Source organism: Catharus ustulatus, chromosome 22 (genome assembly GCF_009819885.2).
Source record: "Catharus ustulatus isolate bCatUst1 chromosome 22, bCatUst1.pri.v2, whole genome shotgun sequence".
Classification (NCBI taxonomy): Eukaryota; Metazoa; Chordata; class Aves; order Passeriformes; family Turdidae; genus Catharus; species Catharus ustulatus.
Genome location: NC_046242.1, coordinates 1997505 through 2021216, shown reverse-complemented (window position 1 = coordinate 2021216; position 23712 = coordinate 1997505). Strand labels below are relative to the sequence as shown.

Here is a 23712-nt window from a genome sequence, read left to right as displayed (position 1 = left end):
GCGGCTCCGCACAGCCAAGATGGCCGCGGTGGAGCTGGAGTGGGTGCCCGAGACGCTCTACAACACGGCCATCTCGGCCGTCGTGGACAGCTACGGGCGGGCGCGGCGCCGCGACATCCGCTCGCTGCCCGAGAACATCCAGTTCGACGTGTACTACAAGGTACGGCGGCGGCCCAGCGGGGCCGGGCCCGGCCGGGCCTGCGGGACGTGGAAGGAGAAGCGGCCCGGGCCTGGCCTGGCTGAGGGGTCTCGCTGGTTCTGGGCACGGCCCGGAGGGCGGGCCGGGGGCTCAGGGCCTGCGGGGCCCGAGGAGCGGCGGCTGCGGGCTCGAGCCGTGCTGGGGCCTTGTGGCTGCCCCCGGGAGCCGCCCCGAGGCCGCCGTGAGGGGCTGGGAGCCCCCGGAGGGACGCGGGGACGGGGCCCGGCCTTGGGGGTCGCGGGGGGAAAGCGCCTCTCGCCATTGGGGAGCGGTGCGGGCAGGATGAGGCCGGGCTGGCTGTGCTGGATGATGTTTTTTCCTTTTCCCCTTTTTTTTTTTTATAATAATGTATTGGACACGGTGATGTCGGTGGTTGAGGGAGCAGTTTGCCGTGGTCTGGTATAAATTATCTGGTAGGAAGCAGATGGAAAGAGCTGACAGTTGTTTAATGCTGTAGTTTATTAGTATTAAATTATTCCTTGGTGAAAGGGCTGTTCCTCGTTCAGCTGCCCCTGGAATATACAGTTTTGGTGTAAAAGGTGCACTGAGATGGTCCATTAATTTCTTATTGTCCACTAAACAGGCGTTTCATTCATGTGCAGGAACAGCTGGAAATGAGCATTCATCAGGGGAGAAACAACCCCCAAAAACCCAACATGAGGAATAACCCTCCTCTCCTAGCAAATTTCTAAAAATTTAAGAGTTTTTTAAATGAAATTGTTCTTTAGACTAGTCTTTATGAATCAGGGCTAATGACCCATCACACGTGGGGAGTAGTAGCATTTACTGGAGACAGGGAAATTGCTTCTCTAGCACTGAAACAGGCATGAAGATTTTCTGTGTCCTGGTTCTTTCATGTCTGCCTTAGGTGCTGAGAAGGATGGAAACCCATTTTTATGACATGTGAGCATGCTCACAGATAATGATGTGATTGACACATCAGCTAAAGATAAGAAAATCACAACGTGGAAGAACATTTTGGGATTACTTTCAGCTGTTAATCGGTATGACCATTGACAAATAAACTTTCTTGGCTTTGGCTGTTCTCATGTTCATTCAGGTGAGAGATTGTTGGCTTTTAAAAACATGAAACAAAACCTCCTTCTGATGATAGAAATATCTGAGGATGTTTAAAAACTCATCTGTAGGTGAGCTTAATAGATCATTGACTTTTCATGCTTTTGTTAGCACTCTTGAGTGATTGATTTGAATCAGGTTCACGTGGAGTTGTTCCATGCTGAAGAAGATCCAGCAGCACATCTGATTTTTGAGGAGACTCTCCAGCATGTTTCTTCTGCTTGGGTACCTGGGTTTTTCATCTTGCTGGGCAGATGTTAATGTCCAGCTGTTAATGGCAGTGATTACATGGAATCACAGAGTGCTTTGGGTTGGAAGGGACCTTTCTGCCCATCTCACCCCACCCTTGCCATGGCAGGGACACCTTCCTCTGTTGTCCCAGGCTGTTCCCAACCCTGTCCAGCCTGGCCTTGGGCACTGCCAGGGATCCAGGGGCAGCCACAGCTTCTCTGGGCACCTGTGCCAGGGCCTCACCCACCTTAGCCATCTTTTTCTAATTTAATCTCTGTCAGTTTGAAGCCATTCCCCCTCACTTTTCCTGTAATTTCTGTGTTCCACACCTGGAGTCTTTGAACTGTGTAAGGTGCATGATATTCCTCTTACCAGCCCACATCTCTGGGATGTCCTGATACAGAATGAACCAAACTGGGCCATGCCTGCAGTGAGTGTCAGAGTGGGCTGGGCTTCCATGTCCTCAGTGTCATCTTTTCTGTGTAGGACAGCCAGCTTGGATGGGGCCTGCAGTGACCTGGTCTGGAGAATGGCATCCCTGCCCTTGGCAGGGCTGGAGCTGCCTCAAGGTCCTCTTCCCTCCCAAAGCATCCTGTGATTCTCTGTGCACCTCTAGAACATGTGGTAACTGGTTCTTGAGTCTCTTTTTGGATGACAGCAGCATCAAAAGTGTCATTCAGGGGTAGCTGAGTGAGTTAGGCTGGGGACAGCATCCCTCTCACGGTGTATGGTGCTTTGCTGCTTTGGTTATTTTGAATATCAGGTGGGTATTAAATCCCAGTTCATCATGGTGAGCCATATTCCATGAGTTCCTTAAAGCAGAAGTAGAATTTCCAAAGTTATTAACAGTTTTGGGAGCAAGAGAGACTAGAAGATCTCTAAATATGTTTGACTACATGGTGTTTGTTGCTGCTGTGTTTGAGGGTGGCAGTTATTTGTTAGTATCCTGTATTGCTTTCATTCTCTGATGATTAAAAGGAATAAGAACGTTTCCAATCTTTCACTTGTAAGTTACAGTTTTTTATTTAGGTATTAGTCATGGTTTGTGGTACTTGAGAAACTGCCACTGATTTTTGCAAACAATAAAGGTGGTACCAGTCAGATTTTATTTTGGTCTATGGATGTTAATTGTCTGTGGCATACAGAAATGTTTTTATCATATTTGTTGGTGTGAACACTCAAACTTGACGTTTGCCAGGTGTGCCCAGGTAGATTCAGAAGCTGGAGGTGAGATTCAGCAGCAGGGACAGTCAATGTGCTGCTGTTTCAAGGAAGAAAATGCCAGCAGTGTCTTGGTGCTGTTCTCCAGGGCACCCCCTAATCCAGTGTTTCATCACTTATTACCTTTATTTCTCCCTCCTTAACAAATGCTGTTTGTTTTACCTCTGCATCTCCCAGAATTGTGAATTTTTGGGCTGTGCCTTCTGCCCCTGAGTGGGGAATGGATCTGGGATAGCTGCAGGATGTTCTTGTGGCCTTGATAAGGAGTGGGTCCTGCTGCAAGGTGACAGGAACAGGCAGGTTCCTCACACTGAGCATATTTATCTTTCTGGAGCATTGTCAAACAGTGACTAAAGCTCAGAACAAGGCACTATCAAATAATCATGATTGTGGAGAAACAATAACCCTGCACTGCTTCAGCAGGGTATCACTGCATATCTCTTTTTTTCAGGCACTGTTTGACTTTTCCTTGCAACCATTAGAAAAATAAGAGGCAGAGCAGGATGCTCCTGAGGATATCCTGGAAGTTTCTGAGCCTACATTTGGGCTACAAAATATTTAAATGTCGTATTAATCACAGCTGTATTTTGAGGAGCTTAATAACTAGTATTGTTACAAGTAACACCTGCCTCTGGGGGGGGAAAAAATAAAAATGTGCACACATATCATCCTTTGTTTCCTTTGGGTGTTTGCCAGGTTTGTGATTGGGTTTTTTCCTAGTTGAACTAGTTAGGTTCTCTTGCTTGGTTTTTTTTTTGGGGGGGGAGGATGAGAGAGAGGATGTGTAGGTTTTAGAAGCCAAAGAAAGAAATATGCTGGATCTCACATAACTGAGATTCAGCATATGAGCAAAATGCCAAAATTATATATTAAAAAAGTAGTGACAGCTGGAGTAAACTGCAAGGAAAAAAACACACAGAAAAAAACCCCCACAAACCCAAAACAACCCAACCAACCAAAAAAAACCCCAAAACTTGAAAAAAGTCAACTTCTTATATTCTGTAGTTTGTTGGGGTGAGGATAAGTTGTGAGGGAGGATGTTGCTGTCAAGAATTAAGTTTGTTGGCAGAAGTCAGGTTTTGCACTCTCCAGTCAGTGTCTTGTACAGATTTCAGTTCTTCCCCCTTGTGCTTCTCTTTAGACTCGATTTTGCATAATTGTCTCATGGCTTTGGTTCTCCAGGTGCTTTGGTGCTCTCTGTCCCTGGTGTTTGTTGCAGTTACACAGTGCCAGCCTCATCTTGGACCTGTGTTGGTTAGCAAGGAGCTTCATCCCAGTTCATTTTCCTTTTGGAATGTCTTTTCTGGGTTGTGTGTTTCTCTTTTCTTCCAATTGATTTTTCTTGAAAGTCATTTGTTCTTGGAACATTTTCTGGTGAGGTCATTAACCACAGAAGGAGTTGGAGATGACATTAATTTGGTTTCTCTCAGGTTTAGGCATTCTTTGAACCAAAGAAAATGAACAAACAGGAATTTGCTGACTGTTGACAAGCAGCAGAATGTCCAATCTCTGCATTGCAGCAGAGGTTGAGTTTACTGATGGAGAATCTTTAGAAGCATAATTTCTGTCCATTAGGCTGTAACAAGCTTGTCCCAAGGTTTGTTCTCTGGGGATTTGATGGGAGTGAGGAGGATGAACTCCCCCTGAAATGAAGTGTGGCTGTGCTGCTGCTTCAGGCTGAGCTCCCCTGCCTGGGAGATACAGCCAAGGTCACCAGCACAGAGGGAGGGAGGCTGAGCATCCCAGAGCTCCCTGAGGGGCTTCTCTGTGCCCCCAGGTGAGCTCAGACCCTGAGCTCCCCTCCTGCTGTGTTTGGGGTCAGCACTGAGGTGTGTGGGGGAACAGGGATGGTTTCACACACGTGTCCAGCCTCTCTGTGCACTCAGTGCTGCTGGGTTTAAATCAGATCCTTCCAGCACCTCTTCCAATTAAAGCCTGACAGTGGAGGAGAATCATTACCTCATGAGTTTTTGCCAGTTATTATTATTAACACATGCCTTATTTCTGCAGTCTAAATTTAGATGTGAACTGAACTGTCTTTTCTTGTTGTGTCTCTACTGGTTTGAAACTTTTGTCTTCAAACTTGTGCTACTCAGACTGCTTTTTTTTTTTTTTAACCTCTTACTATGGCTTGTGTTTTCCTCATCCTGGTATCTCCCAACTTCCCAGCCCTTTCAGTATCCTTGTTGAGTCTGAGACACCAGAACTCATCATAATTGAGATAATGAGGTCACATCATGAGCAGAGGTGTTGAGCTCCTGCTGAACAATCATTCCTATTTCTACTTCATTTCCTCTGGGCTGATTGAGCTCCAAGCAGGCTGGGTTTTCCCAGTTCCTGAGGAGAGCTGTGTGTGTGAGGCTCAAGACTTTGTATCTGTTGTGCTGGGTTCTGTGGAACACAAACTCTGCTGCTCTGGCCCAGAGAGCAGAGCAGAGGGAATGTTGGAGTTTGCAAGCACTGGGCTCTCAAAGTTGTCTCTGAATTCACACTGGTTCAATAACACTGGGTTTTTTTCTAGGTTATTTATTGGGCTGGCATTGTGCTTTCCAAGGAGAGCTGGAATTTTATTTCTTTTATGCCTGAAACATTATCCAGTAGCAGTGCTGTTCCAGAGGGTTTGTAGATGATTTTGAAATTGATTTAAAAGCATGGAATGTACCTAAATTTCAAACTGATTATTTTTAGTAATGAGTCATTTGTCAACAGATTGATTCAGTGAACTGTTGACTCAGGAAAACTTTTTCCTTCCTTGTGGAGTGGGGCAGGAAGATGTTGGTTTCAGCCCAACTTTTTCCCCAAATTCTGCTGTTTGTTGTACAGTGTCCTTCCCCAGTCTGCTCTGATGCTCCATATTGCATTATTAGGCATTACAAAACATGCTGAGGAGCTTCTTGGATTTCCTCTGTAATTCTTACTGAAGTATCCATGTTTTTCCATCCTCTTCCAAACTGGAGCAACAGGAGCATATTTTTCTACTTGCGTCTTCTTCGGTTCCTCTTCTAGAGGATCCTTGTGCAGCTGGCTGGAATTAACCCCCATCTGCTTTAAGAAATGATTTTAAAAATATTTTTATTATGTTTAGAGAAAGTTGGTTTTGTTTTTTAAGCTTAATCTACCCAGTGAGAGAAAAACAAGGACTTTAATAGAATTATGATATAATAATAAAGTTGTAAGTAATGTCATTAATGTGTTTAATTGGGGACACCACAATGTGCAGATTTTGTAACATGCAATTCAACATCCAGCCTTAGATCCTGAGATCTAACTTGGGCTTCTCACAGCTGTGCATGTGTGTAACAATCCACCTGTATATTAAATTTATACCTGAACTCCTTTGAGCTGATGGAGTTGGGAGTCATCTTGCAGACTTTGAGTCATTTTTCTGTAGTTAAAGAAAAAGAAATCCCTGGTGGGTTGCAAATAGGTTAAGCTGGTGTCTGAAAGAGCAGAGTGATTCTCTAGAAGTCCAAAGCTCTGTGCTCATGTCAGGGCATGTTTTTATTGAATCAATGTTTTGTTTTGTTTTCATGTTATGTAGCAAGGCTGTGGTCAGGAATTCTGTCTCTCTGGAGCTTTAACAAGAGAATCATTTCTTCAGTGCTCCCAAGTGCTTCTCAATGAGTGTTGCTGGATCTCCTGGAATTACTTCACAGTTTGACGTATACTCACTATTTCCATGTCAAATTTTGTTTGAAAATATTGCTGTAACAGCCACAACAGTTCCAAGAGGCTTCCAGCTGAGTTAATTCCTCAAAATGTTTGCCAGTATGTCGAGAGAAGGGGTTACAGGGGTAGTAAAAGTCCCAAGGATGTTGTATTTCAAGTTAGAGCAGTGCAAAATTGCAGCTTGGACTTCGGGGCTGAGCCAAACTTGCCATGTGCCTGAAATGATTGATGTTCCAAACCTGAGGGGCCTGTGGGACCTTCCCCCTCCCTCCCAGCCCACCAGGCCATTTACTCCCTGACAGATCCACAATCTCCTGTAAGAGGGATTCTCTCCTTACAAGAGCTGTTTATGTAACCTCATAAATGTATAAATTTTTTAAAAGTCTTACTCAGGTTAATTTTTGATAAACCAGGAATCTCTGGGATTTGGCAAGGTGATGGGAGGGAGTGATACTGTACTAGAGCATTGTAAAATGTGATAGTGTTTTTGGTTGCCTTAAATCCTGCTACAATGCTTTGGGGATGTCTGAGCCTCCTCCAGAAATGATCTCATCAATTATTGATAGATGCCCACCTTCACTTTGGGCATGGAATATCAGGCAATTTAAACAGCTGCTTTTTTTTTTTTTTACTGCAGAAAATACATTTTAGGTTTTATAGAACATTCACTATGAGACAGCTGTGCTGAAGGAATGAGAACATTTAACCATGACTGTAGCTTTTAAATACAGCAGGCTGGCTGTTCCTTCAGTGCCAGAGAGAATCCAGCTCCAGCAGGAGCTCTGATCCCTTTGAAGTGCAGGGACACGCTGCTTTATCTGAGCACTAACTTTGCATGAAAACTTGCTCTGTTTTTTAAAAGACTTCCTTTTTTTTTTTTTTATTTTTTAATGTTCTCCCAGCAAAATAGATAGTGAAAAGAAAAACAATTCATTTCTGGCAATTGACATTATTAGGTCAAAGTATTTTTGAAGTTTTTTTTGTAGGTCATGTTGTTAAAATAACAAATTTGCTGTGCTCTAGAGCCAGTGCTGTGTGCTTTTATAGGAGTTGACTAGAACTAAATTTCTGTCTGAGATGTTCTCATGTGCTGTGTTTGGAATATTAATTCATCAGCTCCCAGTGTTTGTGGAGGGAAAGGTGAAGCAGGCACCAGATGCTATCACTGGAAGCATTTGAAGGCATTATTAAAAGTGGGAGGGATATGAATGTGTTCATTGGAGCACTGCTGGTGCCTGTGGCAGGTGTGGAGTGCTGCAACCTCAGGTCCTGTTCCCTCCTGTGCTCACCTGGGGGTCAGGGCCTTTCAGATCATGGGAATTAAGAGTTCACAATGGATTTCTCTGACATTTATTTGCACAGTCCCTTTGTACCTGTGTAAATCCATAGCATTTATAGCCTGATGTGGCAGAATTTAACCATGCACTGCAGGGACAGCTGTCTGTGCTTTATTGTGAGGAACTCAGCTGATAAATTTGCTTATCTGCAGGCACAAATCACTGTGGGCATAAAACAAGCAGTGCTTTTAATAAATGCATGAGCAGAGTGGAGATTTCCCATTTTCTGCTGGGGGAATCACCTGTGGAAGCTCAGGTGTCAGTGGGGACAGGGCTGGGTCTGTCTGCAGTGCTGGTTTTGGTGAGTGACCCCTTGCAGAACTTGTGGCTTTGGGGTTTTTTTTATCTGATATATTTGCATTGCTGCATCCTGGATTATGTGTTATTTAAACATGTTCTGAAAGCATTTGGTGTCAAAACTGTCAATTGTAGTTTCTGCTGACTTCAGTCATTTCTTGGTTTTGTGTTTGTAGCTTTCACTGGCAGTGTTTTGGTGATACAGGAGGGCACAAACACCTGGAAATACATCCATAGAGTAAAAAAAAAAAAACCTTGAAACCATCTATGGACCTCTCATAGGTCAGTTTTTAACACTGAAATTGTGCTCCTGAGGTGAAATCTTCTGATACAGGAACTTTTTAGCCTGCTGAATTTCAATGCTTTAAAGTCTAGATTTCATCATAAGTTATCTCTGCTAGTAAACTGAATTTCCCAGAAAAACTCAATCTTAATTTTTAAGATTAATTTACTTGTTTTATTTATTTTTTCAGCTTTACCAACAGGGCCGCTTGTGCCAGCTGGGTAGTGAATTTTGTGAACTAGAAGTTTTTGCAAAGGTGCTACGAGCTTTAGATAAAAGGTGAGTCTCTTAATAGAACAGTAATTTTTATTTCAACTCTTTATCTAGGAAGAGATGTTAAAAAAAGGCACAAACATGAAAAACAAATGATGCAAACCCCCCCCTCCCCAGTTGCTCAACACTGAGAGGTCGGTGCCCAGAATCCCTGGGAGTGGCAGTCCCAGCACCCATTTCCTGCTGATTTAGCAAATCCTGGTAGGATTGCCCCAGTTTGAAGAGTTTTCCTATCAGTAAATATTCCAATTTGACTGGTTCAGATCAGATTCTTTGTAACTGGGATGAGCTTGGAGTCAGCCCATGGCTGTGTGGTATTAATGGAGCCATCACTGCTCGTTTGCTTTGGGTTTCATTTCTGTCCTTGGAATTCATGAGAGCCAACTGACTGCTTTCAAAATTCTGATGTAACCAAATTCTGCTTCTCTGTGTTGCAGACATCTGCTGCATCACTGTTTCCAGGCTCTGATGGACCATGGAGTCAAGGTTGCTTCTGTCCTGGCCTATTCCTTCAGCAGACGGTGCTCCTACATTGCAGAGTCAGATGCTGCTGTGAAAGAAAAAGCAATCCAGATTGGCTTTGTGTTAGGTAACTGCTGCTCATGGCTCTTTGCTTTCTCTCAATTAATATAACAAATTTTCTCCTGTTAAAGATAGGCCTTTTAAAGAACTGTGTGTTTTGGAATGGAATTTTTAGAAAGCTACTTGGTGTCTTAAAAGAAATAGATTGGGTTTTAATATCTAAGAATGTTTAGTTCCAATAGTTTAGGTTTAAAATTGGTTTGCAGATGTGATGAAGAATTTGTATTATTTTAGTGTAGGTAAGTTTTTTGGAGATTTTTTTTTGGCAGAAATTTGTAGGGAAGCTCTGTAATACCAAAAACCAAAGTATTATTATTCCTTCAGCTGTAGGAGAATTCTCTTACATTTCATGCTTCCAGGTCAGGAGGGTTTGACCTTGACAGGATTTCTGTCTGTACATGCAGGTCTCTGAAATAAGTGATCAGTCTTGCAAGACCTTTTTCTCTTGAAAATATGTTTTGCTCTTCAAATTGCTGTTTGTTGCTGATTTTTCAGGGGGTTTCCTGTCAGATGCAGGCTGGTACAGTGATGCTGAGAAGGTTTTCCTTTCCTGCCTTCAGCTGTGCACCCTCCACGATGAAATCCTTCACTGGTTCCGTGCTGTGGAGTGTTGTGTGAGGTGAGCTCACCTTGAATTCCTGGGAAACCTTGGAGCCATCCAGCTCCAGATGCTCCTTTAGTGCTCTGCTGCACCAAAACACTTTGCTGGCTAGAGCTGAAGATCAGGAGGTGCTTGTTTTACACTAATCCCTGGATTTTCAGCTTCTAAGTTGGCAGCACAGTACAATGGATTAAAAAACCCAGTGTTTTGCTGTCCTGTGTAATCTCTCCTGGATGATAAGAGTGGTCCAGCAGTTCTTGTTTTCCCAAGGATTTTTGCATGTGAAGAAGTGTTCTGTGTTGGGCTTTGCTGAAAATTCTATTTACTACAAAGAGAATTTGGCAAATCCAAATGCAAACAATATAGATACAGTTGAGCAGAAATTAAGGCTAAACTTACCTTTACTATTCCAGATCCAGCAGGAGAACTTACTCTGTGCTGAGTGCTTAGCTCTGGGCCTGGTAAAGATCTGGATGTCCAGTTCTTGTGGGCATGGCTGAAAACATTTGGAAAAGGGCTTTTTTTTTCCTGTTAGTTTTGAAGCTGCCTTGTTTTCCTCAATGCAGAGGTTCCCATTTCATTGACAGAGGTCTCTGTAGCTCTTCCCCTGTGTGTTGAGGTGTGATGAGCTGCAGGCAGGAGCTGGCTGGGGTTTGTTGCTCTCACCATGCCCAACCTGGTTTTGCACATTCCAGATGTGCCCATGGGCACCTGGAGGCTGCTGGGCAGAGTTAAAGTAGGATTTTTAATTTATTTTTTTTTTAGCTGTTGTAACAAAGAACAAAGCATGTGCTGTATTTATCTGAATATAGAGCAAAACTTGTTTGGAAAGCTGCTCCAAAAAAAGCCCTGCATCTTGTTTATGGCTGGGCAAACACGAAGAGTAAAGAGGCTTTGCCAAGAGCTGCTGATGTCCTGTGCCAGCCCCAGGGCCATGGCAACACTGCTCTGCCTGGTTCTGCTGGCTGCCATTCCAGAAATGATGCCAGGAGCCTGGGCACACAGATCCAACTCCCTGGGATGGGGAATGATGGATATAGAGCCACAGTTACTGCTTGGTCCTTTGCCTTCTAATTAATCTAAAAAAAGTTTTCTCCTTGTATCAGGCTCTTTGGCAAGCTGGAGAAGTTGCTTAAAAATAACTCTGTCACCTTCTCCAAATAGAAATGAAAAGAAGGGAAAGAAAGGGAGGGAAAAAAGGGAGCTGTCTCTGCTGGGCAGTAGTGTGGAAAGGAGATTGTCATTGTGTGCTAGAAGAAAGCATCCTGTGTTAGAATGAGCCCTTCTGACCTGGGCTGTTGGCTCTGCTGGTAGAGACATCCATTGTTCCCCAGGGACATCACCCCTCTGGGCAGCTGGGAATGGCAAATGTTCATCCTTGGTTTGGAGTTGTATCAACCTGAAAGAATGTCCAACACTTGGAGAAGGACTAGATCTAAAATCTGAACATCTTTGTGTGGCAGAGCAGTCTATACTCAGTTCACAGCCTTTCAGCTTGGGAATAAACTTTGTGTTGTTACCACCTGATCCTCACTGCAGGAGGCTCTTGCACTGGAGTTGGGGGGGAGTTTTACAGAAACTAAATTCAAGTCCAGCTTTTGAAAGTACCACACTTTGTAAAAGTGGCAGCTCTTGCTCTAAAGCTAACAAGACAAATCTTTGGGAGTTGAATTAATGCATTGCTGTATTAATAGAACAGTTTAAAAAGAGGGAAGTTTTGTGTTATTTAAACACAAGTTGATGTTTCCCTGTAAATTCTGTGGAGAAGGTGTGAGGTTTCTCTGACCTTCCCTGGAGTGTGGTGCTCCTTTTGGTTTGCCTTCTCTCGTTATTCTGTGTTAAACAATAAGGTACAAATGCATAACATAAATACATGGTTCTCCCACTTCATTGTTGCACATTTGGCTGATTCTTGGGTTGTTTTCTTCTGGTGGTTTTAGACTTCCTAAGCTGCTGTGTTGGCTCTGAGAGCCTGGATTTGTTGGGGGAGGTTAGTCCCCAAAAGCTGTTATTGCAGACATCAAAGGAGGTTCAGAGCCATTAGCATAAGTGTCCCGAGGCCTTTTCTCTTCCTCTTGGCTTTATCTCCTAAGATTCCTGTGGATTAATAAAGGATTTTTTGTTACTCAGAACTGGATCACATAAACTCTGCTTATCCTAGAGGATTGGCTTAGGTTTAGCTTGGTTTTTGGGGAGATTTCTTTGTTTCTAGGCACTATCACTGAAGCATCCAGACACTGGATATGATCTTTCCCAGGAGCTTATCTAAATTGCAGTGCTATCCCCACTGGCTTATTCCATTACATGGGATTTGGGCTCTGTGGTTTTGATGTTGCAGAGCAGCTCCCAACTGAATGGTGTTGGCAAAATGGCTTTTTCTCTTTAGGAAAACTGTTTACTTAATTCTTCTCTCATTTCTTCATAATTCCTGCCTCTTGTTGCTGGAATGTTCCTGTGACCAGGCACACAATGCACTTGTACATCGTGTTTGGTTCTGAGGCTTTATTCAAGGAAGAATGTGGGTGTTGCTTTTTGCTGTGTGTTGTTTAGCCATGGTGCTGTTTCCCACTGGAGAGTTTTTGTAGCTTTTGCAGGGTTTTGAAGGGCTTTTCTTTTGATGTTCCCTTTGTGCAGCAAATGCTCATCTGTGGTGTACTTGCCTTCACGCCCTGCTTAGGAAAATGGGAACTTTATTTCCTTTCTGATTGCTGTTTGAGTTTGGTGATGCATTGGGTGTGGAACAGAAGGACAGTGTTGGACAGGCTGAGTTTTTAGGATGAGCTGAGGGGAATGACTGCTGTAGCTTAAATCTCTACTTGGAGCAAGTGGAAAAGAAAAGAAACTGAGCAAAAACTTCACTGTTCACTCCTCCCCCTGTAACAACTGTTTGGAAGTTTTATCCTAATGTGTCATCTGAGGACTGAAATGCTGTTCCTGTACATTAACCCACATGGAGTTTGAGCCTCTCTGCAGTGCAGCTTCACATTCTGCTTCCCTTCCCTCTGTGCACTTCTCTCCCTGTGCTGTTGCCCTGATTTCCAAGCCTTGCCTGGAGTTCTCAGTTTGTTACTCACTGTCTAATGACACATTTCCAGCAGGGACAGTGGAGGTTAATTCACCAAAATTCCATGTCTGCTCCCTGGCAGGTGTTTGCCATGGAGCAGGAGCAGCTGCCCTGGCTGGGAATCCAGCTCTGCCCTTGGGGCTTGGAATATCAAAACACACCCATTGCAAATGCACCTGGTTAAAGCCAGTGAGCATCACCCTGCACTGATGCACAAATTCTTTACTTTTATTTGTAATAAGTGCCACAAGTTGGAACTGTTACCTCTCAGGAGGAGCAGGAGTGAGTTTCAGCAGTGCTGGCTGTTACTGGCTGTGTTTGTTTGGGTGTTGATCCTTCAGATGGGAAGGCAGCAGGGGAGGAGAGGGAAGAGCAGGGGGGGGTTGAGTTGTGGTCTGTCCTGGGGCAGCTGGGTCTCATGTGGAATGGATGGGACTAAACCTTGTGTGAGACCTCCCTCAATCCCCAAAGCACAAAAATGCCCACTTGGAGCTACTCAGGGTTTGGGGGAAAAGCATAGGGATGCTGGAAAATGAGCTGTGTTGTGCTTACTGTGGCTGTTTGAAGCTCTATCCTTTGGGAAGGAGGTGGAAGGGATTTCAGACAGTGAGGGCATGGGCTTTGGGAGAAGAACTGCATCAGCATTGGGAAGAAGGGGCTTTATTTTATGGAAAATAACACACAGAGGCAAAACTGTGTCAATAGGTAAAATCCTGTGACATCTCCAGCAGGAAAAATTCCTGCTCTGACCCTGCAGGGCAGTTCTGGGCTGGCAGAGCTCCAGCCCTGAGTGTCCCTGGTGCTGCTCAGGCAGAGGCCTCTGCAGCCCCCTCAGCAATTCTCTCTGCATCCCCCAAGGTTGCTGCACGTTCGGAATGGGAACTGCAAGTACCACCTGGGAGAGGAGACCTTCAAGCTGGCCCAGTCCTACATGGAGAAGCTGGCCAAGCACGGGCAGCAGGCCAACAAGGCAGCGCTGTACGGGGAGCTGTGTGCCCTGCTCTTTGCCAAGAGCCACTATGACGAGGTGAGTGAGGCTGGGGGGCTCTCCTGGCACTGCCACCTCCTGGATGTGCCTCCCCAGTCCTGCTCTGCCCTCCTGGGGCACTGCCAGAGCAGGGATTCATTTATCTGCTCTTGTTTCCATGTGGTGTTGTGTGTAGTCACTTGGACCAACGTGATGTGTGTAACTTTGCCCATGTGTGTTGGCCACCTGTAAATGAAATGTTATAAAAGCTTATTTTAATAATTGAAAATGAATAGCAGAACAGAGTCTTTGCACCTGGTTTGGAAAACTCTCTCTGAAGTGTAACTACTCCATAAACTGTTTTTTCTTTAATTCCTGAGCTCACTGACAGTGTTGTTCTGCACAATGGGAATTGTGAGGATTGCTTAAAGATTATAAAATACCTGCTCTGTCTGTAAAAGTCATTGTAATATTATAAACCTTAAATTAATATAGAACACTTACATATTCACTATTCAGCTTAAAAGTGGTTTTTAAGTCTGTCTTTTAAGACATAAATAGACAATTCATTACAATGAGCAATCAAATTGTATATTTTACATTTTGGGATGTAAATGACCAGCTTTTCAGAGGCAGGTAATATTTTTTTCATGATGTTACAATGTTGTGAAGTTCCAGTTTCATTGTGTTGGTACCTCTCTGTCCCACAGGCCTATAAGTGGTGCATAGAAGCCATGAGGGAGATCACAGTTGGGCTGCCTGTAAAAGTGGTGGTGGATGTGCTACGACAAGCATCAAAGGTGACTCTAGAATGTCCCCCTTGCTTTGGGTACTGATTCCTCCAGAATCCTCCTCAGGGTTATTGTTTGTTTGTCTCAGAATCAGTGTGTGTGTGGGGGGGGGATTGTTTCTATTTGTCTTTTTGAAACTCAGAGCTGCACAAGTGACCATGGTGACAATGTCACCCTTCTCTGCAAGGGCTCTGATCCCTCTTGGATCTGGACTGGGTACAGCACAATCCCCTCAGTCAGCATAAAATAACAAATTTAGTAATGCTGTGCTCCTTTTCTTAAATAACCAAAAAGTCCTTTAATGAGCACAATGCTATTTTGGAATGAAAAACCACAGTGAGTGTGGCAGTGTTGGAGCTGGCAGTGCTCACGTGCTTCCCTTCCTGCCCAGGCCTGTGTGGTGAAACGGGAGTTCAAGAAGGCTGAGCAGCTCATCAAGCACGCTGTGTACCTTGCCAGGTAAGGACCATAACAGAAAAACCCTTCTGAAATTACCCTCAGCCTGCCCCAGTTTGTAACAGGAGTGTGTTTGTGCAGGGAACACTTTGGAGCCAAGCACCCCAAATACTCTGACACGCTACTAGACTACGGATTTTACTTGCTCAACGTAGACAATATCTGCCAATCTGTTGCCATCTATCAGGTAGGCAGCAGGACTTGTTTCTCTTGATGTTTTTCATCTCAGATGTTGTAGTTAATTCCTGGAGATAGAGAATAGTTGATTTAATTACTGCAATCATGAGGTTTAAAAAAAACCCTGAACACTGCCAGCTATGGGGTTTTGCTTTCTGTGTCTTCCTCTGACTTGTATCTTTTATATAATTAGTGTCTCAAATATGTGGAGCACTTCAGAGCCAGTAGATTGATCCTAGAGATGATCCTGGGTTGTTTTCCTGTGTTAGCTGATGAAATTGTGTTTTTGGAACCCTTGCAGACAGCGCTCGATATCCGGCAGTCAGTATTTGGAGGTAAAAACATCCACGTAGCTACAGCTCATGAAGACTTGGCTTATTCCTCATATGTTCACCAGTACAGCTCTGGGAAATTTGACAATGCACTGTGAGTACAACACACAGTGCTGTGAATGAAGAGAAATGTTCATTGCATTCATATTTCTAATTTTATCAGTTGACTGCTGGTGTACATAAACATATCCTGAATTTTTTATTTCCACTCTCTCAGATTCCATGCTGAACGTGCTATTGGCATTATCACTCACATTCTCCCAGAAGACCATCTCCTTTTGGCCTCTTCAAAGAGAGTTAAAGGTAATTCTTTTTGTTATTTGCATAATTTGGATGTGTTTATCTGGAACCTCCCAGGCAATGTGGCTTGTTGTTTTTTTCAATTGAGGTGTTTGTAGCCCTTGGTGTTTACACTTCTAAAATACAAAAAAAAATCTTAGCCAGATGAGTTGGAGTGGGGGGATGAAATTACAGAATACAAGAAATGTTGGGAGCTTGCCACAGCAGTGTGGGAGCAGTTTGTGACAGACACCAAGCCTGCTGAGCTGTGTCCCCACGTGTCTGGGGTTCCCTGGGTGTGGGCACAGTAACAGCTCCTGTCTCCTGCCCCCAGCACTTATCCTGGAGGAGATTGCCATAGACTGTCACAACAAGGAGACAGAGCAGAGGCTGCTCCAGGAGGCTCATGACCTGCACCTCTCCTCGCTCCAGTTGGCTAAAAAAGCCTTTGGGGAGTTCAACGTGCAGACAGCCAAACACTACGGCAACCTGGGCAGACTGTATCAGTCCATGAGGAAGTTCAAGGTAGGAATTCACTCCTGGAATCTGCAGCTGAAATCTGTCACTGCACATGAGGGGTTTCAATGTCCACAATCTGAGTTCAGTTGGTTCTGTGCTTAGAAAATTTGTGTCTTATCATTCACCCCAAAAGCTTTGTGCAAAAAGAATCCATGGAGATGGATGATGTCCTCAGAGGGTGGCACAATCTGTACCTGCAGAGAATCTGCTGATATTTAAGGATTTGGGGAGCTTGGTTTATGTTTGGCTTTGTTGCTTTTTGCCTGTTACAAAATGCCACTGTTTGAGCTACTGCATAGTTAAGTTTCTTTGTTTAAACTGACTTTTCCCTGTTTTTCTGGGGTGGTGAGTGGTGTCTGTCTGACCTGTGTGAATCTGACCCTGGCAGGAAGCAGAGGAGATGCACATCAAGGCCATCCAGATCAAGGAGCAGCTCCTAGGGCAGGAGGATTATGAAGTTGCCCTCTCCGTGGGCCATCTCGCCTCCCTCTACAACTATGACATGAACCAGTATGAAAATGCTGAAAAGCTTTATCTGAGATCCATAGCAATTGGTGAGTGACTGCAGGAAACTTCAAGTTTTTAGAAAATAATTTGGCTTAGTCTGTAGTTGCTAGAACATAAGTGGAGAATGCAGGCAAATTTTATAGGTAAAAATAACCTGAGAACTCATGCAGCCTGTGAATTTTATCTCTCAATTTGTTTTTTCTCTTGGGTCTCTTTAGGAAAGAAGCTTTTTGGTGAAGGATACAGTGGACTTGAATACGATTACAGAGGTCTCATTAAACTGTACAATTCCATTGGCAATTATGAGAAGGTGTTTGAGTACCACAACATTTTGGCCAATTGGAACCGGTTGCGGGACCGGCAGTTCTCGGTCACGGATGCGCTGGAGGACGTCAGCACCAGCCCCCAGTCCACGGAAGAAGTGGTCCAGTCTTTTCTGATGTCTCAGAACCTCGATGGACAGAGCAGCTAAGAACTTGGTCAATTAACCAGTTAAGGTTTTTTCCCCCAGGTTACAGGGGGAAAAGTCATACTGTGAAATCTAAACCATGTAGTTCTCTGGGGGCTGGAATTTGCATTGAAACACTGGTCCAGTCTACTGAAGAGTGCCCATACGGATGAATGTGTGTTAAATTCCTCTCAGCATGTGTATGGCATGTTTAGTTCGGCTCACATTTTTAACTTGGTATTCCCAAACAAACCCCCTTCTTTCTCTCTTCTTTCAAAAGAAGCTACTTTGCAGAAAGTCTGCAAGAAAACCATTAAATAAAACTGTTTGAGTTCAAAAGAGTTGCATTCTTATTATGGATGGAAGAGAGCTTTCTGCTGATTCCCAGAGAGAACAAAAGCTGTACTCTGAGGAGCTGTAGGAGAAAGGTCTTGCTGCTCTATCACTGTAGCAAAGTTCATGGTAAAGAGCCAGCAAAGGGAGGATGTGCTGGCCTTGGCTGCTGCCTTACCAAGAGAAGTGGCAAAGACCCACTCTGGAGAGCACCGTCAGCTCGTGAGTGCCAGCTGTGCTGTTGTGGATGCCCTGAACTGGACCAGTGCAGATCCCTAGACCAGCAGCAGTGTCCTCCAGCAGAGCTCCCTGAGCAGGACCAGGACACCACAGTGGACCAGCCTGCTAGAAACCGCTTTTGGACCAGTGGCTTTAATTTAATATTCTGCCCCTGCATTCACTTTGACAGTAGAACTCTCTCATTTAGGTGTCTGATCAGTGCAAATGATATCCATGTGATAGATCCAGAGCTAGGAAGTGAATTGATGGTTTGTCTGTACCCAGTGAGCTTCTGCAGAGATTCCTGGCAGTGCCACAGCTCCACAAGCTCCACTCTGCTGCAGCCACTCCTCCTTTCCTGTCCCGTGGGCTCTTTCTCTGCTAACGGAGGCTGTACCTTGTTTATACCAGTGAAGAGTTTTGTATCACAATCCAGTTCATTTTCTGTTTCTGGAGAACACAACTTACTGTACAGTTTGCAGGGGTCAGTGGAAAATGCCAAAAAGCACAACAGGTCTTTTTTTTTTTTGTGATGCTTCATTTCTACATTAAACAAGAGTACAAACCAGAAATGATTCCTTACATTAATTTCTGAAGCAGAGCTCAGCTGTACAGCCCCTCTGAGAATGCCTCTCTCACTAGCTTGTCTTAATTCTTCTGTTGGGGGCTTGTGTGGGTTTGGGTGTTGTTTGGTGTTTTTTTATTCCTGATGTTGGGTAATGTTTGAAAGTCTGTGTGACACAAACTAGAAGTGACTCGCTGCTGTTAGCTCAGCTCTGCCCTGGGGCTGGGCCTCTGTGGGTTCTGTCCTTTTGGGGCTTTCTCTGCCCCCCCCTTTCAGGGTTTGTACCTTGGCCAGTCACAGCCAGGGCTCGCTGGCTCTTCCCCCAGGACTGGGGCTGGATGTTCTGTTGGGTTTGTTGTTGGTTTTATGGGGTTTGTGGCAGGGAAAGGTGCTGGATGACCTTCAGGGAAGATGTAGAGGTTTTGGACATGACTTGGAGCTTAATGGCTCTTCTTAGAAGTGAAATTTTACAGGCCAATAGTTCATATTCTGGTGCCTTCAAGTGTTTTTCTTTTTTTTGGGGGGGGGGAAAGGCTGAGTAATATCAACTTTAAAATGCAATGTAACATAATTAGTGAATGCAGATAAATGATTGCATACTTAGAATATCTTCACTGAGGCAAAAAGAAGTTATTTGCATAAAACCCCCTGTGGTATTAGGACTTAACTGCAGTGTGTCTGCAACAGCTGCTCAGTGAAAATCCAACTCAGTTGTGTGGATTTAAAATGTGATTTATTTATAGCAGTTTTTGTTTATGACTGTGTAGGAGCTACAGACAAATTCAGCTATACAAGGCAAAACCTTCCTGAATGCTTATGGCACTGACAAGTTATAAAGTTCTTAGGAGTTCTTAAGGCCTATTAAAAGCTTTTTAAAGTTAAACAAAGTATGTAACCATATCAGAACTTGGGCAGGAAAGTGGCTGAGGGCTGTTCTAAAGACCCTGAGTGATTCTGTTCTGTAGAAGTGTCCAAGCTCCCAGCTGGGTGTGTGGATTTCCCCTGCCATGGGCTGCAGATCCTTTATCCACTCCGTGTTCCCAGGCTGGGGCTGCAGCTGTGAGCTCTGAGATTGTGTTTGGGCTGAGCAGCAGTGTTTGCCTGACAGAGCTCAGGGCTCACTGCTCTTGTTCCAGCCCTGCTCCTGCCCCTGCTCAGCTCAGGGCAGCTCCTGCCACAACCAAACGTGTCCCTGCTCTGTTTGTTGGTGGCTTCATTTCAGCTCTGGTGGCTGCTCCTCTTTGTCCTTTCCCAGAGCTGCTTCAGCTCTGTGCCTTGGCTGGGCTGGGAGGGAGGAAGGTCCTAAAGCTCCTGGAATCCCTTTGCTGGAGGAACTTGGCCAAGGGCTCTTGTGATCCCTGAGGGCTCCAGCGTGTTCCTCCCGTGCCTGCAGGGAATCCTGGCTGGGGCTGAGCTGCTCCTGCAGGAACAGGGGGGCTGTGGCTGACTGCTGGCACTGCTGCGGCGTGGGGGGTTGGCAGGATGATGCTGCAGCTGCAGGGACTGCTCTGCTGCCTCTGGGGACAGCTCTGCTGCCCCTGGGTCGGCTATGCTGCCTGTGGGTCAGCTCTGCTGCCTCTGGGGACGGCTCTGCTGCCTCTGGATCAGCTCTGCTGCCTCTGGGATGGCTCTGCTGCCCCTAGATCAGCTCTGCTGCCTCTGGGACAACTCTGCTGCCCCTGCTCAGGACCTGCACTGGTGGCTGGGACAGCACAGAACTGCCCCCGTGGGGGTGTTTGGTTCTGTGTCTCCCAAGTGGAGCTGTTGGCAGGTTCTGTGTTGGCACCTGGGACCTGTCTGGGATGCTCTGCTGCCGCTGTTTCTGTTGTTCTCTCTGCTCTTTGGTTGTTTGATGCTTTTGAGGAGTGGGAAGCTGCTGGGATGGTGCCAGAGGCAGGTAAAGGACTCGTTGGGGTGGGTGTTGACTCCAGCCCTGGGCAGAGCTGAGAGCAGGGGCTGCAGTTCCCTGTGCTCTCCTCCCTGGGGCTCCTCTCTCCCACTACCACAGCCCAGGGCAGGTTTTCCATGCACAGCTGGGTCAGTGCTGGGGGCCTGGCACGGTGGAACATGGATGCAGGAATGAGTGATTGGCATTTCTAGACGCACAATGCACCCACGCAGGGGCTGGCAGTGAAAGGGCAGAGCTGGGAGTGGAAATCCTGTGAAATGCATCTTTTCCATGAAGGTGAGTAAAGGAATCACCCTAGAGTCACTGGGTAGAAGGGGTGAGCGTGGGTGTCACCTTAAGGTAAATAATTTTCATTATTGGTGAAGTTAAACCCTCAGTGTTGAACTTTCAGTGTCAGGTTGGTTGGATCAGTGAGGGGAGTTTGCTGGAGGTGCCACTGCTGCTCCTCATGGTACAAAATGCACATTGAAGTTCATTCCTTCTCACCTCAGTGTGGAGAGCACAGGAGGGAGAACTCTGAGCCTCAGGCAGGGGAAGCTGTGGGTGTGCTGGGCTGGGGCTGGCAGGGCAGGAGCTGCTGTACCAGCCTTTCAGCAGATCCTTCCTCCTGCCTCTGCAGAACCTGATTTTAGCTGCAAGTCCTTGTTCCCTGTGAGAAAATTCATGGCCAGTGTCAGTTCAGAGCTGCCTCTGATTGTGGGGTGTGTTTGACACCCCTGCCCTGGGAGGGCTTGGGGAGAAGTGGGGGAAATTCCCTTTATCTAGAAATAAACTCCAATACAGAGAATTGGCAGCAGTGGGAATGCTTTTGTCCCTAAATCTCAGGAACGTTTTGGGCAGTGACACAGGAGTCCCTGGGTGTGTGAAGTGTGTGCTCTAGGGTCTGGATTCCACTCCTCCTTGCAATCCTCGGTATCTATAGCATGAGTGGCCTTAGTGAGTTTGTTGAAGTGCACATTTTTTTTTTTTTTTCTTTTCAAAAGTAAATTTTAAGATGAAAAAGATATATACTATATAAATATATAGAGATATTTAGAAACTTGGTTTGTGGTGCACAAGTTCAGTGTTGGATCGCTAAATACTCGTCGCAGGTACCATATGTGTAACTTTTCTTTTCTGTATATTCCTTTCTGGGAAGCAATGTTGCCATGGTAACTACAACTTTACAATTTCTTTACTACTTAATGATGTGAATGAATTCTACATTTTATTGAATATTACCAGGTTCAGTACTATTTTTATACTTTATTGAACTACAGGGGATTTTAATTTAATAGCATTAAAAAAAATTAAAAAAAAAAAAGATGTTGCTTGAACTGTATAACTGTATAAATTGAACTTACACAAACCCACCTCTAAACCACAATCTCCACCTGTAGTGCCACGTTCATTTATATAAAAGTATCTTGCTCATGACTAGACCTTGCAGCCCCCCCTCCCTGTCGTGTCAGGAAAGTTTCCTCCCCACTCCTCCCCTGGTGCCCACGGAGCCATCCTCTGTTTGTAACCAGCATTGTGATATTCTGTAACTGTATTGCTCAAATGAAATATTGACCTAATAAATAGAGTGTTCCCGCAGCCTGGAGTATCTGCAGTGAATTGGTGACAGCTTCCCTCAGCCTGTCCTTGCCAGGAGGGGGTGAAATCCTGACCTGGATGTGGATGGGGCTTCTGTTGGGGACAGAGGGAGGGGGGAGCTCGTGGTGAACCCTCCCAGACCCTTCCTGAATCCTGAATCCTTCCCTGCTTGCTCTTTTGTTCCTCCCCAGATTCTGTCCTGCAGCACCAAAGGATCCTGTGTGGCTGCCTGAGCACAGAGTGGGTTAAAATCAGCATTTCTGGGGCTTTTTATTTTTAAACCATCAGGTTTGTGTCATCTGAGTGACCTGCAGCTCCCCAGCTGTGAGTGGAGCTCAGGCAGAGCCTCCCCCTTTTTTTACAGGGCTGAGATTTCAATTTTTAAAGGCAAAATGCCCTGGAACACTCTGAGAGCCCAGGCCAGGCTCCTGAGGGTGAGCCCAGAGTCCCTGGGGCTGTGACAGTGACAGCTCTGGGTGATGGAAATGGGAATCCCTGGTGTCTGTGTGTGCTCCTGGATGGATGGAAATGGGAATCCCTGGTGTCTGTGTGTGCTCCTGGATGGATGGAAATGGGAATCCCTGGTGTCTGTGTGTGCTCCTGGGTGATGGAAATGGGAATGGGAATCCCTGGTGTGTGTGTGTGCTCCTGGGTGAAATGGGAATGGGAATCCCTGGTGTGTGTGTGTGCTCCTGGATGATGGAAATGGGAATGGGAATCCCTGGTGTCTGTGTGTGCTCCTGGGTGAAATGGGAATCCCTGGTGTCTGTGTGTGCTCCTGGATGGAAATGGGAATCCCTGGTGTGTGTGTGTGCTCCTGGATAAAATGGGAATGGGAATCCCTGGTGTCTGTGTGTGCTCCTGGATGGATGAAATGGGAATCCCTGGTGTCTGTGTGTGCTCCTGGATGAAATGGGAATCCCTGGTGTCTGTGTGTGCTCCTGGATGATGGAAATGGGAATCCCTGGTGTCTGTGTGTGCTCCTGGATGGAAATGGGAATGGGAATCCCTGGTGTCTGTGTGTGCTCCTGGATGGAAATGGGAATGGGAATCCCTGGTGTCTGTGTGTGCTCCTGGATGGAATGGAAATGGGAATCCCTGGTGTCTGTGTGTGCTCTGAATGAGTGGAAATGGGAATCCCTGGTGTCTGTGTGTGCTCTGAATGAGTGGAAATGGGAATCCCTGGTGTCTGTGTGTGCTCCTGGATGAAATGGGAATCCCTGGTGTCTGTGTGTGCTCCTGGATGATGGAAATGGGAACCCCTGGTGTCTGTGTGTGCTCCTGGATGATGGAAATGGGAATGGGAATCCCTGGTGTCTGTGTGTGCTCCTGGATGAAGGAAATGGGAATCCCTGGTGTCTGTGTGTGCTCCTGGATGGAAATGGAAATGGGAATCCCTGGTGTCTGTGTGTGCTCCTGGGTGAAATGGGAATCCCTGGTGTCTGTGTGTGCTCCTGGATGGAAATGGGAATCCCTGGTGTCTGTGTGTGCTCCTGGATGATGGAAATGGGAATGGGAATCCCTGGTGTCTGTGTGTGCTCCTGGATGAAATGGGAATCCCTGGTGTCTGTGTGTGCTCCTGGATGAAATGGGAATGGGAATCCCTGGTGTCTGTGTGTGCTCCTGGGTGATGGAAATGGGAATCCCTGGTGTCTGTGTGTGCCCCTGGATGAAATGGGAATCCCTGGTGTCTGTGTGTGCTCCTGGATGAAATGGGAATCCCTGGTGTCTGTGTGTGCCCCTGGATGAAATGGGAATCCCTGGTGTCTGTGTGTGCTCCTGGATGAAATGGGAATCC

The 23712-nt window shown here is 45.7% G+C and overlaps 1 protein-coding gene across 2 annotated transcripts; it reads left to right on the top strand.

The window, feature by feature from the left end:
• APPBP2 (amyloid beta precursor protein binding protein 2) lies at nucleotides 1-21914 on the top strand. Of its 2 annotated transcripts, XR_004419934.1 has the most exons (14): nucleotides 1-160; nucleotides 8505-8593; nucleotides 9025-9176; nucleotides 9665-9788; nucleotides 13693-13861; nucleotides 14512-14601; nucleotides 14984-15051; nucleotides 15130-15235; nucleotides 15527-15651; nucleotides 15775-15860; nucleotides 16171-16361; nucleotides 16744-16909; nucleotides 17081-20806; nucleotides 20845-21914. XR_004419934.1 is itself a non-coding variant. In XM_033078180.1 (13 exons), the coding sequence occupies exons 1-13, from the start codon at nucleotides 20-22 to the stop codon at nucleotides 17332-17334; spliced, it is 1761 nt and encodes a 586-aa protein (XP_032934071.1). In that variant the 5' UTR covers nucleotides 1-19; the 3' UTR covers nucleotides 17335-21914. The 2 variants fall into 2 exon arrangements, 1 of the variants encoding a protein (XP_032934071.1); XM_033078180.1 differs by having other exon boundaries at nucleotides 17081-21914.
• Nucleotides 21915-23712: the final 1798 nt, after the last annotated feature.

What these genes read in the sequence shown, in the direction of transcription:
- APPBP2 (XM_033078180.1), top strand. Translation starts at nt 20, where the DNA reads ATGGCCGCGGTGGAGCTGGAGTGGGTGCCCGAGACGCTCTACAACACG. An exon ending in CCAGATTGGCTTTGTGTTAG is followed by an intron (nt 9,177 to 9,664) that starts GTAACTGCTGCT and finishes CTGATTTTTCAG; the next exon opens with GGGGTTTCCTGTCAGATGCA. An exon ending in TGCTACGACAAGCATCAAAG is followed by an intron (nt 14,602 to 14,983) that starts GTGACTCTAGAA and finishes CTTCCTGCCCAG; the next exon opens with GCCTGTGTGGTGAAACGGGA.